Source organism: Ahaetulla prasina, chromosome 5, assembly GCF_028640845.1.
Source record: "Ahaetulla prasina isolate Xishuangbanna chromosome 5, ASM2864084v1, whole genome shotgun sequence".
NCBI classification, from domain to species: domain Eukaryota; kingdom Metazoa; phylum Chordata; class Lepidosauria; order Squamata; family Colubridae; genus Ahaetulla; species Ahaetulla prasina.
Genome location: NC_080543.1, coordinates 11,536,510 through 11,551,576, shown reverse-complemented (window position 1 = coordinate 11,551,576; position 15,067 = coordinate 11,536,510). Strand labels below are relative to the sequence as shown.

Sequence of the window (15,067 nt, the reverse complement as noted above, 5' to 3'; positions counted from 1 at the left end):
AGAGAAAACAAAATCACGTGAATTTCTACCTTGCCCCTATTAGGGAGGTTACGAATTTCTGACGGAAACCCACCAATTTCCCTCTAATGCTTACTAAGGAGCATTCTGCCTTTTATCCATATTAGGTTTTTTTTTTTTAAAAAATGAGGTTGGTTAGTGCCTCCGTATTCCCCCCCCACTTCAAAACTGCTCACAAATAACACATTTAATTTAGCTTTGAGAGATACTCTGCTCTAGAACAATAAAGACACTTTTAGCTACAGGGTTGCAACGGCAGCAGCTGCTGAGGCCAAATGAGGAGCTTAGCATAATCACATTCTAATTTCTCAGCACTTTCGAAACTTACTTTGTATATGCTGACAAAGGACCCAAGGAAAGCGCCAAGCTGGAAGTTTTCTTTGTTGTAGAAAAGCGAAAGAAGCCGAGATGGTTTTGTAAACAGATGTCGGAACGCGGAGGGGATGCGAAGGCAACACTGGATCAAATATCCGACGCTAAACATCCTAATGAAACCCTGGAAAAGATATTCAGAAGGTGCCATGAGAGAGAGAAAAAAAACAGCCTCAGGAACTCCACTCACAAGGAATAGTTAACAGAAGGATGGAATCAAGATCACGTGAAGGGTTAACACCACTTTATAATAATGCCTTGGGAAGGCCACACTTGGAACCCTGCATCCAGTCGTGGTCGTCGCGATGTAAAAAAGATGTGGAGATTCTAGAAAGAGTGCAGAGAAGAGTAACCAAGATGATTAGGGGACTGGAGGCTAAAACATATGAAGAACGTTTGCTGGAACTGGCTATGTCTAGTTTAATTTAAAAAAAAAGGACTAGGGGAGACATGATAGCAGTGTTCCAATATCTCAGGGGTTGCCCCAAAGAAGAGGGAGTCAAACTATTCTCATATTACTTCTTCTTACAGTCCATTTTTAAAATTAATCCATCTTCTCAAATTCAAATTTTTTTTCCCACTTGTATATTCCTTCAAATTTCATAAGTCCATTTCTCAAATTACAGTCCATCTTCTCGAACTCAAATTTTCATCACTTATATATTTCTTCAATTGCCATAACATTTAATGTCCGTTCTTCTTACAGTCCATTTTAAAAATTAGTCCATCTTCTAAAATTCAAATTTTTTTCACCCACTTGTATATTCCTTCAAATTTCATAAGTCCATTTCTTAAATTACAATCCAGCTTCTCAAATTCAAATTTTCATCACTTATATATTTCTTCAATTGTCATAACATTTAATATCCAATCTTCCAATACTACTCCATCAATCAAATATCATTTCGAATAAAATCTCTCAAATATAATATTTCCAGCTTAACTTCATAACTTTTACTATCTATAAATGTGTCAATTAAAACTACATCCACAATATAACAGTTAAAATCATTACATCCACATTATCTAAATTCATAAATTTCACTTTCCATCCTTCACAATTAAATAATATCATCCCATAGATTTATACCATACAAATAGCAAATAACAAAAATCCTATAATTTATATCCTAAACAAATCAATTCCAAAAATTAACCATAATCATCATATTCACATCTTAAACATTCCTCCCCTCTCCCATTCTATTTTCCATCATTTCCAAATCAATTAACTTAGCATCTAACAACAAAGGATTCCCACTCTTTAAAACATTAATATAAAAATGTCTCGCTTTCATAACTGAATTAAGAAAATACTTTCTGCCTCTAAAATTCACTGACAAACCCATTGGAACTTCCCATCTAAAATATATCTGATGTTTCTTAAACTCATCCACTAAAAAAGCAAATTCTCTTCTCTTTCTTAACATTTTAGGAGGAATTTCCTTCATCATTTTTATATCTGGTCCCAATATTTGAAATTTATTTTTATAAAAGTCTTGCAAAATTTCATACCTTACCTTTTTAGTTGTAAAATAAATAACCACATCCCTCGGTACTCTATTTTGTCTTGCCCACCAAGAATTAACACGATAAATTCTTTCAATATTAATCTCAAAGGAAAGAAGCAACCTAGAACTAAGGAGAAATTTCCTGACAGTGAGAGCAATGAATCAGTGGAACGACTTGCTTCCAGAAGTTGTGGATGCTCCAATACTGGAAGTTTTTAAGAAGAGATTGGACAACCATTGATTCACTTAACAAGAGTGGCAAAATAGATGGTAAAATGAGGCACAATTCATTTAGCAACTGTCTTGCTTAGCAAAGGAAACTTTGGGCTCCACTGTGATCCTAGAAGTCAAAAGACCTACCTGTATTACCTCTAACCCTTTTTAGATAATAAACTATTATGTTTTCTTTTATCTTAATTAAGGGTGACTCTTGTGTTTTATTTGTTGGTCTATGGTTGAATAAAGATTTGGTTTGCTCCAACACTGGAAATTTTTAAGAAAATGTTGGATAGCCATTTGTCTGAGATGGTTTAGGGTTTCCTGCCTGGGCAGGGGGTTGGACTAGAAGACCTCCAAGGTCCATTCCAACTCTGTTATTATGGTTATGGTTTGATTTCAGCTTCACTATAAAACAGGCTTTTAATGTCAAGACTTGAGATGGACAGTTTTCATTTCGCTTGGAAACCGCAGATTTGAAACCACGTTGTCTTTCCACAATTTTCAGGATATGAAAAGGAAGAGTCACTTGGCTGACATTACTTTTCATCTAGAAATCTCCAAATGATTGTTGGCTCTTCTCTTTGGACACCTTCACAAAAATCTTAGGAAGCCAATTAGGCCTGAAGATGCTGACTGATTGACCCAAAGGGATACTTGAAACTGACATTGTTGTGTAGCTCTGAACCTAGACAGCTCTACACAAGAGATCCTTAGGCTATCGCTCTACAAACATTCAAAAACTCCTAGGAGAAGAATGAACTACTTGATTTCCAGCTATTTATTTTTAATAGACCTTTAATAGAGCATTTCCTTTTCTTGGAGTAATTTGGGCAGCCGGTCACGATCTACAACCATGTAATGCCCATGTGGCCTTGTGTAGATCTGCTGGTAGCACTTAAGATAAACAAAAAACAAAAAACAAACAAGCCGCCTGAGGATTTATTTCACTAACTCATCCCACACCCTTCCTTGGCATCTTAAAAGTAGAGTGTTCCGTTTCCTCTTTGTTTTGTGAATCGATCTGTCTAAACAAATTAGCTCCATCAATCAATTTGTCTCTGCTTCGCCTTAGTGGGGGGAGGGCTTTTTAAGCAGAGAGCTAGTTCTGAATGACAAATTGAAGAGCCTTAGTTTCACTCAAACAGAAAGTCAAGTCTTTTGCTCCTTAGTATCATTCCCATGCATGGACCAAGCCTCAGTATGAAGACCAGCTGTCCGGCGTGCGCACACGTGATGGAACCCGGAAGAGAGCAGTTGTCCGGCGTGCATGCATGCAACAGAACCCGGAAGAGCAGTTGGCCACCATGCTCATCCCTTTTAAGACTTGTGGACTTCAACTCCCAGAGTCCCTCAGCCAGCAAAGCTTCAACTCTGGGAGTTGAAGTCCACAAGTCTTAAAGGGACCAAGGTTGGAGACCCCTGTGTTAAAGAGTAGGAATTTAAAAACCTGGCAAATTGGGTGGACTTCAACTCCATGAATTGCTGACTGGAATTCTAGGAAATTGAAATCCGCGCATCTTAAAAGTTGCCAGGTTTGAAAAACATTGTAGATTTGTGCTGCTGTCCTTTTTCTAAGACGATTTCCTTTCGTCTTCATGTAATGTGAGTCTCAGGAATCTGTAGGAATCCTTTGTTCAGGCTGTCAAATCAGATTTCTAAACCCTTCTCTCTATCACACACACAAACACACACACACACACACACACACACACACACACACACATACACACACACACAAACTAGCGCCAACATGGCTAAGTGCAAGAGCAAGCATAGTACAACTTATCTGAAAGCAAACAGCTCCAGATGACTCAAGCTACCAAACTGAGCCAAGAAAAATGGCAAAAACAATTTCAGAGTCATTAACCTCAAGGAAAATTTCTTTTGGACTCCCAAAATGCAGCCAAAAGTTGTAAAAATGTAAAAAGAGTTTAAAGAAATTAATATTTTTGCAGAGTTAATTTCCTTCCGATCTATAACTGCCTCCTCGGCTAGGAAACAGAAATGAGCAGCGCCCCTAGAACTGGACATGTCTGGACAGGGTTACATTTTTCTATCTAAATGTACTGGATGACCACAAATTCATTTAGAAGGTGGGTAGTCTTCGACTTATGACCCCAACGGAGCCCAACATTTCTGTTGCTAAGCAAAACAGTTGCTAAATGAATTTTGCCCCATTGTAGGACCTTTCTGGCCACTGTTGTTAAAGAGAATTGCTGCAGCTGTTAAGTTAGTAACATGGCTCAAGGGTCCCCACCCTTGAGTAGAAACCTTCAAATTTCTAGGTTCTACCATATCGCAAGATCTCAAATGGACAGCTAACATCAGAAACGTCATCAAAAAAAGGACAACAAAGAATGTTATTTCTGCGCCAACTCAGAAAGCTCAAACTGCCCAAGGAGCTACTGATCCAGTTCTACAGAGGAATTACTGAGTCTGTCATCTGCACCTCCATAACTGTCTAGTTTGGTTCTGCAACCCAACAAGACAGACACAGACTTCAGAGGATCATTAGAACTGCAGAAAAAACAATGGCTACCAACCTGCCTTCCATTGAGGACCTGTATACTGCAGGAGTCAAAAAGAGGGCTGGGAAAATATTTACAGATCCCTCGCATCCTGGACATAAATTGTCTCAACTCCTACCCTCAAAAGGACGCTATAGAGCACTGCACAACCAGAACAACTAGACACAAGAACAGTTTTTTCCCCGAATGCCATCACTCTGCTAAACAAATAATTCCCTCAACACTGTCAAATTATTTACTAAATCTGCACTACTATTAATCTTCTCATCGTTCCCATTACCCATCTCCTCCCACTTATGACTGTATGACTGTAACTTTGTTGCTTGTATCCTTACGATTTATATTGACATTGTTTCCTGATTGCTTATTTGTACCCTATGACTATCATTAAGTGTTGTATCGTTAAGTGTTAAATTTGTACCCTATGACTATTATTAAGTGACAGAATTCTTGATGAAGGTATCTTTTCTTTTATGTACAATGAGAGCATATGCACCAAGACAAATTCCTTGTGGGTCCAATCACACTTGGCTAATAAAGAATTCTATTCTATTCTATTCTATTCTATTCTATTCTATTCTATTCTATATTTATCGTTATTTTTATACCTATTTTTATTGCATTTTAAGCTGCCCAGAGTCGCTCTTGACAGCAAGAAGGGGCCAGCATATAAATTTAACCAATAAATAATAAATTGACAAGTTTCCTTTTAAACACCCCACTTTCAAATCGAGATAGGCAAAGTGGGGCATTCCGGATGACCCTTAACCATGGCTTCTAGGTTCTCAAAAGAAGTAAAAATGAGAAGATTTGTCTTCTAAAGCAAAAAAAAAAAAGAGAGAGAGAGGTTGCAAATGATCCTGGGGGCAACTGGCAAGACTGTAGGGACACCAGCCTCCAAAAGGAACCACAGCTTCAAAGGAGAAATTATCAGGTGCGGTCTCCAGAATCAGGGACAAAGAAGGACTATCCAATTTCCAGCTAATGCGGAAATTTTAATCCTGTACTTCACAACACTTCCAAGTCAAGTTAATAAGGAAAGTGTACAAACAGAGGAATGTCTGATGGCATCACCTGCTACAACAACTGGCATGGACATCTTAGAAACTCAAAGTTTACCACCAATCTATACTACGCAGATTGGCAGTAAAGTTGTCAAGGATAAAGACGAACTGAGTCTTTTAGGGATAAACTCCAGAATCAATGACTGGGGATGACTAACTAGAATAACTCTCTTGTCCTGCTCAAGATTTCCCCAAAGGACTTGGTTGATTATTGTGAGAAAATTTACAATGACCCTTTCAATTCCTTGACTTTCAAGGAGGTTGTTTTCTATTTTTAAATGGAGCATTTAAAAAATCTTGATGATTTATTTATAGTGCTGATTACTGTGTATTACTTTACAGGGTCAGGGTACAAGAATTTTGGGTGTGATTAAAGAGGCTAGTGTGTGCTTGTAGCCGTGAGGGAAGTAATTGCTGAAAATATGTCTAGGCAATGAAATTTAAGCCCGCTTACGTGAGACTATTGTGAACAAAGTCAACGCATAAGTTGCAACTAAAGCTAACCAACAACAGCCTCTTGTGTGGATTAGTAGACATTTGGATCGTACTGGTATGCAACTGGTTGCAATCTGCTATAAGAGCCGACGCACAGGAAGTAGAAAAGTTTTGCTCAGCGCAAAAACACAACAAACACACTGTTGAAACATGCAAGCTACTGAGTTGCATCTTGTCTTCCATGTGCTGGTTTTATTTTTATTTTTTTAACCTACTGTTGAAAAGCCAAATCCACTTCATTCTGAACGGAAGAAATAATAGGGGGAAATAAAACTTTTTCCCTCTCAAAAGCCAGTTTGCCCAATAAATATTACTTTCAAAATCCAAATTTCAAGTAGAAGCAGGTGTTCACACTTGTCCCAGTCAAATTCCAGCCAAAATAATTTTTGTGCAGTTATGGAAAGAAAACACACACTAATCACATTCTGGGTTAGGGTAATTTATACCCCTGGGCAACGACTGCTCTTCCTGTAGGCAACAACTGTGGATTTTCTCCCATGATCCTTAAGCTACAGTCACAAGTTGGCTTCAAAATAAAAAATAATTGTCCCCAACACAGAGAAAGACAATGCAGCTGTATAGATGCTGCTAACTTGAGCTGCTGAGGATGGCACATTCCAAATATTTGAGCCAATATGGGGGACCGGTTGTAAGTGGGATCTGTTACATCGTTTCTGGGGGTAATTAAATTAGTCAAGACACATCAGGCCTTGCTTTTCAATCACTTTAAAAGCTTATCATTGACACTAATGGACCATTTCTTCCACCTGCAAGGCAACAGCCGGGCCAAAGGAACGATTCCGCTTGCTAAAGCAACGCTCTCTTGAAGATGCTTGCTTAAGGAGGCTGGTTATTCAAAAAATAGCTATAACTAGAATTGCAGAAGCTGCTAGTTCACTGCATCTGTTAGTGTATAGCTCCTGATGCTTTACTTCAAAAATAAAAATAAAAATACAATTATTGCAATTGCTAACAATACAGTATTTTCTCCACAACAGTCAAGCAAATACCTCAAAATAAATAAAGGCTGGGAAAACCCATTCTGTTTGTCCGTTGGCTATAGTGTTATGAGGGATAAAATTTCTACTCAATGTATATACAGTGGTGGGATGTAACTGGTTTGACAACCAGTTAGCTGAGCGTGCGCTTCGTGCATGCGCAGCATTCAAAATACAGCCATTTGAAGCTCAGCTGCTTACCTTCTAAGGCAGCCCCGGTAAGTAGAACAGTGAAGGCGCAGAAATCAGCTATGCCACGCAAATCAGCTAAGCCAGAAAGAAGGAAATGCAGGACAGGATACGGCGGGGGCGGAGCCAGCTGATCATTGGAACTACCGGTTCATCTGAACCGGCTGAATCCCACCCCTGAATGTATACCTCTAAAGATAGGGGTGTCCAATCTTGGCAACTTTCAGACCAGTGGACTTCAACTCCCAGAATTCCCCAGCCAGCCATGCAGGCTGGGGAATTCTGGGAGTTGAAGTCCACAAGTCTTAACGTTGCCAAGGTTGAATACCCTGCTCTAATATAGGTTGAAGAACTTGCATTGGTTAAAATGTGTCCTATTCTTTTGGAGGAAAAACTTAAAAAGAAGACGAGACAGTCCTTGGGAGAAAGAATTCTTTGGAAAGGCATCACTAAGGCACCCGGAATTAGGGTAGTCCTCAACTTACAACCATCACTGAACCTGCCAATTATTGTCATACGTCATGACAGTTGTAAAGTGGATCATTAACAGGTGGCCAACCTGTATTTACGCTTTAGTGGTGGTTATTAAGCGAACATCATGGTCGTTAAGCAAAACCTATTGTTTGCTATGGGGCATTTTTGCCGGAAGTAAAAAGTAAACCCTGGTTCAAGGGGGGGGAGGGGAATGTCGTAAATTGGTCATGTGACCACGGGATGCTGCAAATAGGCATAAATGTGGGTCACATGCTAAGGGTCTGAAATGTGGTCACATGATCACAGAGTGGGGGAGTTGTCCTTCAGAACTTTGGAACCAGTTCATAAGTATCTTTTTGGGGGGTTCATTATCACTTTGAACATTTGCTAGGTAAGTGGTCGTAAGTCAAGGACTACCTGTATAAAATACAAGATAGGCATGCTGATCAAAACTCCTTATTGCAATCCAATTTATTCATATCTCTCAGCATCTATGGAGCTGACCGAAGCTTACCAAAGCAATAATTTAAGTTGAATGCTTAAGCAGCTAACATACAAATGAATCAGACTTTCATAGAGAAGAAAGAAAGAAGTAAAAAAAGAAAGTAAACATTTTTATTTGTGCGCACAACTGGTGCCTGACACCTTAACCCGGGGCCATCTATTAAGTGCTGCACAACAAAACCCCACTCACATCCCTGGGAATTGCAGACAGCCGGTAAAGATCCTGTGCACATTTATCCAAGATGATTATCATACAAGAGGCAGTTTTAGTCCATGTATTCTGCCCATATGCTGCAGGTGACACATAACTGACATACCAAAATGAGATTTGCAAGCCACAGTTTAATTCACTATGATACAGAGCCTGTATTTGGTGGCCTTTCTGCAACATCCTGAGTTGCAGAAATTTCATCCGTTTTTCCACCTGGGACCATATGTGGATCCATATGTTCAGGGGGTATTATGATGATGCAGTTTTCTCATTAATAGTGGAGCAGAATTTGAACACTGTGTGGTTTATTGGAGGCAAAAATAATTGGAAATGGGTGGCTAGTGATATTCATGGCATAAAAAAAGAGGACTGCCTATGTTTTATCTATTGCACGGGTGTCAAACTCAAGGCCTGCGGGCCTAATCAGGCCCCCTCTGGTGCTTAGATCTGGCCCGTAGGGTCGCCCTGGAAACAGCGAAGGACTGGTCCACAGTGCCTCTGCCAGCGGAAACGGAGCTCAGGAGGGGGCCGCCTGTGACCCTCCCGAGCTCCGTCTTCACTGGCAGAGGGTTGCAGGAAGCCGTCGCTGCCCAAAATGGAGCTCGGGAGGTCCATGTGCGGCCCTCACAAGCTCTGTTTTTGCTGGCAGAACGCTTGGGCCCCCAGTGGCGCCTCCGATACGAGTGATGTCAAGCTGGCCGCATCCACTCTGGCCACACACTCCCAAGACACCCCCCCCCTCGAGGTCAAACACAAACCTGATGCGGCCCGCAATGAAATCGAGCTTGACACCCCTGGTCTATATCTGCCATAAACTATGGCCATGATGGCGAACCTATGGCACGCGTGCCATAGGTGGCACGGGGTACCATATCAGTGGGCACGTGAGTGTTGCCCTAGCTCAGTTGTAGCGCGCATGCATGCGCTGGCCAGCTAATTTTCGGGCCTTCTGGCCCCACCGGAAGTCAGGAAATGGGCTGTTTCCTGCCTCCAGAGGGCCTCCGGGGGCGTGGGGAAGGCCGTTTTTGCCCTCCCCAGACTCCAAGAAAGCCTCTGGAGCGTGGGGAGGGCGAAAAACGGGCCTACCAGGCCCACTGTGCCATCGTGTGCCAAGAGCAGGGGGCACATGGGGGGTGTGTGTTGCGCGCGCATGTGCAGGGGGGTGGGGCGCATTGAATTATGGGTGTGGGCATGCACACACATGACTCTCCCTGCGCTCCCCCGGCTTTTGGCACAAGACAGCAAAAAGGTTAGCCATCACTGAACGATGGTGTACTAAAAACTGCGGCATCCACATAATCTCAAGCGACAAGGACACAAGAGACTATCTGACAAGAATCACGTGCGATTAACATTCATTCTAGGTCACCATATCCACTTCTAGACCACGGATTAGGGAATTAAGAGCAGGAACAACCCCATTGCAACTTTCGTTTTGTTTCTTGTATTTGCCTGTTCATTTTTAGGTATCTATATCTGTGAGCGGAAGGGCTGGTGTTGACTCACTTTAATGCAATATGAGATGCAATTATCTTCGTAGTGCTTACAGCATCTGTGCCTGGGACCATTTTTGCATCTGAAAAAGCAAACAAAACAACGTTGACTCTCTAGATTTCGCCAGCATTCCACAGCTACACGCTCTATTTTCTCCAACGCATACAAAGTATTCTCCTTATCAGTACTTCATTCTTTGTTTTTATTTATGGTGCCCAGATGTGGATACCTGTAACTGTACGTTTTTGAAAATGTGGCGTATTTTATATAATAAAGGGCAAAAGCTTTGTTCTAGAGCCCACAATGGGATATCGCAAAGAAACCCATTAATAGGACAGAAAATAAGCAAGATCCTTTCTCCCAGTTCTCCAGGAACTGGCATTAAAAACGATGAAGGGTCCTTGGTGCTCTCTGAGCTTGCTTGTTTTCTTGCAGATGTTTCATTACCCTAACTAGGTGTTGTGTCTGCGCCCCCAAGCTGGGGGCCCTGCCAGAAAATGACTCAGAAAGTGAGGGGGAAGGGCCATCAGGACTTACCTCTGGAGCACCGGCTTCCCTAGCTCAGCTCCAGGAGCCAGAGGCAGGCCAGGTGGAGGAGATAACGAGGCCTCCGTCCCCTGACTCTTTCCCCCTCCAGGCCACGCCTCCAGACCCGGCTGATGGCAATCAGGCCTGGCTGGACCCTAGGTTTCGCAGGCAGGAGAGGCGGGAACAACAGAAGCAAGGGTGGGGCAGGCCTAGGAAGTGCTGAGTCATGGAGCCACACCCCACAGGAAATAAGAGCAACTTCGTGGCAAGCAAATCAACTGCTTAGAGGGAGAATTAGAGCTGAAGTCCTGTTTGTTCCTGGTTTCCTGGCTGACTCATCAGCATCAAGAGAGATAACAGAGACACTTGGCAGATGCTCGCTAGTTTGCTGCCAGAGCTGATAGTTGCCGGCTAATTAAGTCATCGCTCATGTCTCCCGGACTGTGGAGGGGGACAGATCACTAGGTAACATCATCCGTGCTTGTCAGTGGTATCAAGTTTTACCTTTATTGCCACAATTGTTAAGTGAATCACTGCGGTTATTTAAAGTGAATCACAGAATTCTTAAGGGGAATCTGGTTTCCAATGACTTTGTGAACTTCGAAACGGACCAGAAGCCTGCAACTGTCATAAACACATGCCCGTTGCCTCTGAAGCATCTGAATTTTGATCACATGGCAGTAAGGATGCTGCGATGGTCAAAAGTGTGAGGACCTATTGTTAAGTGACTTTTTTCACTGCCCCTGTAACTTCAAATGACTTACCTGTCGTTTATTTACTTACTTATTTACTTTCTAATTATACTTTCGGATAGCAATCCAGTGTCAGAAAACTAAGCTTTCAGCCTTATTACTAATTATACAACATCAATCCCGTCTGCATCTTTTTTTTAAAAAAAATAGCAGTGGAAGAATGTATGAATATGTATGTGTTCATTTTTCCCTAGAAAAACAACCTGGGGTTTTCTCCCATGCCTTCACTTAGACCTCAGAACCTTGTTGTGAACAACACAATCATCTTGGACAGGAAAAAAAATATGTCAGTGATATCTTGCAGCTGCACCAGGGGCGAAATGCTACCGGTTTGAACCGGTTTAGGTGAACCGGTAGTAAAAAAAAATGCTATTGGTTCAGACAAACCTGTAGTTAAAAAATGCTACCGATTCAGATGAACCGGTGGTAAAAAAATGCTACCAGTTCAGATGAACCGGTATTTCCGATGATCAGCTGTGCCACACAATTTTTATTCACTGCTTTCTAGCGAATCTAAATCACGCGACACAGCTGTCCCCCCTCCCCCCGCTGTTCTACTTACCTTCTTAAGTCTCCTTTTTTAGTGCTGCGCGGTAGCGCCTGAATTGCATATGCACGTGAAGTGTGCATTTGGCATGCACCGCACATGCGCGCACATAGCAAACTGGTAGCAGACCTCAGAGGATTTCACCACTGAGCTGCACCCTAAAGACCATGTAACCACAATCCTCATTTCTAGGTTAATTTTATGGAATAAAATTGCAATCTGCAGGTAGCCAGGAATGCATTTGGCAATGTTATATACACCTCCCTGAAAAAATATCACAGAAAAAAAGGGTAGTTGGGAGATTGTATATTATTGCCTTTCCCGATCCAGCAGAGAATCTGTAAAGCCTGCCAAATTTATATTCTTCCAAGCTCGTAGGACTTCACTTTCCATGAGTGTTATAACGGTACAAATTCTGTCAATCTGAGATTCCAGCAGTTTTATGGCAGAAAACTGGCAGAGGAATTGAAAATGATAAATACTTCAGGGAGGGCTGTCCAGTTGTTAGACACTATCAGCTGGAATTACAAGGAAATCAATTTGATCCTGGTTCTAGAAATTAAATTTTCTTGTGCTCAAATATTTGCAGTCGGAGCACAAAACAACATTATTCAATCTTCACACTGTGCCAAATATTTTTTTTGGAAGCTTTGAATTATGTGCTGCAAAAAGTTTATATTAGTCATAAATCATCCATCAGGTCAGTTTGTGTAGCAAAAAAATGGTAATGAGGACATGATCGAGTTACAGACGTTTAGACTTAGCTATATCTGAAAGGAAACACATGGGAGAGAAATATGATAAAAGGATTAAGATTAAGAACTCAATGGTTTTTTTGGGGACATGTGCAAATGGGACATTAGAAATACCAAAGGAGGTTTATTCACCTTGTTTGCTGACTGTTCAAGGCTCTTTTTTTAAAGTTCCTGCGGTGAAAAGTTTTCTTGATGGAACTGATTGAACTACTGACTGGGTGCTGATAGCTTTTTGTTATGCATTGGGTGATTAGCTGTTAAATAAAGTTTTGCGGTGGCTCAGTGGCTAAGACGCTGAACTTGTTGATTGAAAGATAGGCAGTTCAGCGGTTCGAATCCCTAGTGCTGCGTAACGGGGTGAGCTCCCGTTACTTGTCCCAGCTTCTGCCAACCTAGCAGTTCGAAAGCATGTAAAAAATGCAAGTAGAAAAATAGGGACCATCTTTGATGGGAAGATAATAGCGTTCCGTGCACCTTTGGCATTAAGTCATGCTGGCCACATGACCACGGAGACGTCTTCGGACAGCGCTGGCTCTTTGGCTTTGAACCGGAGATGAGCAGCGCACCCTAGAATCGGAAATGACTAGCATATATGTGCGAGAGAAACCTTTACCTTTACCTTTTATCTGGATTGACATGTACCAAATTGAGGTCTTCAGTCTATGCCTGCTAAAAATGGACCACTGGGTCTTTCATTTCTAGAATTTCACAGGCTGGTTCACTCAAGGAAATATGCCATGAAAAACTTTAGATTACTCATAGGGCAAAAGCACCAAGAATCTTGAGAGTTCAGACAGTAAAAATTCAGTAAAGAAAATTCAGTAAATATGTATCTAACGTATTATCTCTTCTGCTCTGGAAACTAGCAAGAATAATTATTGAGAATTATCATTATTACCGGCTGGTCCTGCATTTTACTTTAGAGCCATTCTACTTCAGCTCCTCCATTCTACTCCGGAGTGCAGGTTTTACTGAATCCTGCCTTTATTATTTGTATAAGTAAGTTACGGTGGCAAACATACCTAATACAGGTAGTGCTTGACTTAGTGACCATTCAAAGTTACAACGGCACTGGAAAAAGTGACTTATGAGTCATGACCATTTTTCACACTTATAACCATTGCAGCATCCCCATGGTCACGTGATCAAAATTTGGATGTTTGGCAACTGGCATGTTATTTATGATGGTTGCAGTGTCCTGGGCTTTATATGGTCACCTTTTGTGACCTTCTGACAAGCAAAAATCAATGAGGAAGCCTAATTCACTTAACAGCCATGTTACTAACTTAACAACTGCAGTTTTTCATTTAACAATTCTGGCAAGGAAGGTCGTGAAATGGAACAAAACTCACTTAACAATTAATTGTCTTGCTTACCAATAGAAAATTGGAACTCAAATGTGGTCACAAACTGAGGATTATCTGTACTCCTTCCTCTTCCTATTTTCCCCACAACAATAACCTTGTGGATCGGGACTGCTCGGCAAACACTCCCGAAGGGAAAGGGTAAGGAAAGAGGAGTAAAGAAGGAAGAAAGTAGGTAGGCAGGTGGGTAGGGAGGAAAGAAGGGAGGGAGAAGAAAGGATAGGAGGAGGAGAAGAAGGAGAAGATAGAGGGTTAGAAAGGATGGTAGTGAGAAGTGGGAAAGAGGAGGGGAAGTAGGAAAGCGAGGAGAAGGTGGTGGGGAAAGTTTAAGAAGGATGAGAAGGGAAGAAAGGATTAAAGGGGGGAGTGGCAGTCGAGCAGCCCTGATTGAGTATAATTTGAGTATAGGACTGATTATTGGATAAGTGATTGTATTGTACACTGGTCAAATTGTGGGAATTATTATGGAAAATTTAAAAAAAATGCTCTATAAAAAAAAACAACAATAACCTTGTGGGGTGAGTGGGACTGAGAAAGAGTAACTGCCCAAAGTCATTCAGCCATAATTTCATGTATAAGGCAGGACTAGAACTCACACTTTCCTGGTTGCTGGTGCCTTAAACCACGACTAGACCAAGTTGGCTCTCAATTTACAGAAGACCAATTGGGTCCTTTAATTGAAAAACACCTGACCTAAAATCTAACTTCTCCATCTAAAGCCAAAATAGATGTGAAATAAACATGAATAAATGGAAACATGTTAAGTATGCATAGAAAGTGTTCATTGTGGGGGCGCAGTGGTTAGAATGCAATATTGCAGGCTGCCTTTGCTCACTGCCAGCAGTTCGATCCTGACCGGCCCAAGATTGACTCAGCCTTCCATCCTCCAGCTCCCGAATCATTATCAGGAGCCGTGGTCGCGCAGTGGTTAGAGTGCAGTACTGCAGGCTATTTCTGCTGCCTGCCTGCAATTTGGCAGTTCGAATCTCACCAGGCTCAAAGTTGACTCAGCCTTCCATCCTTCCAAGGTCGGTTAAATGAGGA

At 41.6% G+C, this 15,067-nt stretch overlaps 1 protein-coding gene across 5 annotated transcripts in view; it reads right to left on the bottom strand.

The window, feature by feature from the left end:
* The window catches only part of TMEM135 (transmembrane protein 135), a 203,280-nt gene that overhangs the window by 15,792 nt on the left and 172,421 nt on the right, over window positions 1-15,067 (bottom strand). For all 5 annotated transcript variants that reach the window (XM_058186951.1, XM_058186950.1, XM_058186948.1 and 2 more), the window contains 2 exons: window positions 10,090-10,159; window positions 347-514 (listed from right to left, as the gene is read on the bottom strand). In XM_058186951.1, coding sequence (XP_058042934.1) covers window positions 347-514; window positions 10,090-10,159 — 238 coding nt within the window. The remainder of the gene's footprint in view (window positions 1-346; window positions 515-10,089; window positions 10,160-15,067) is intronic.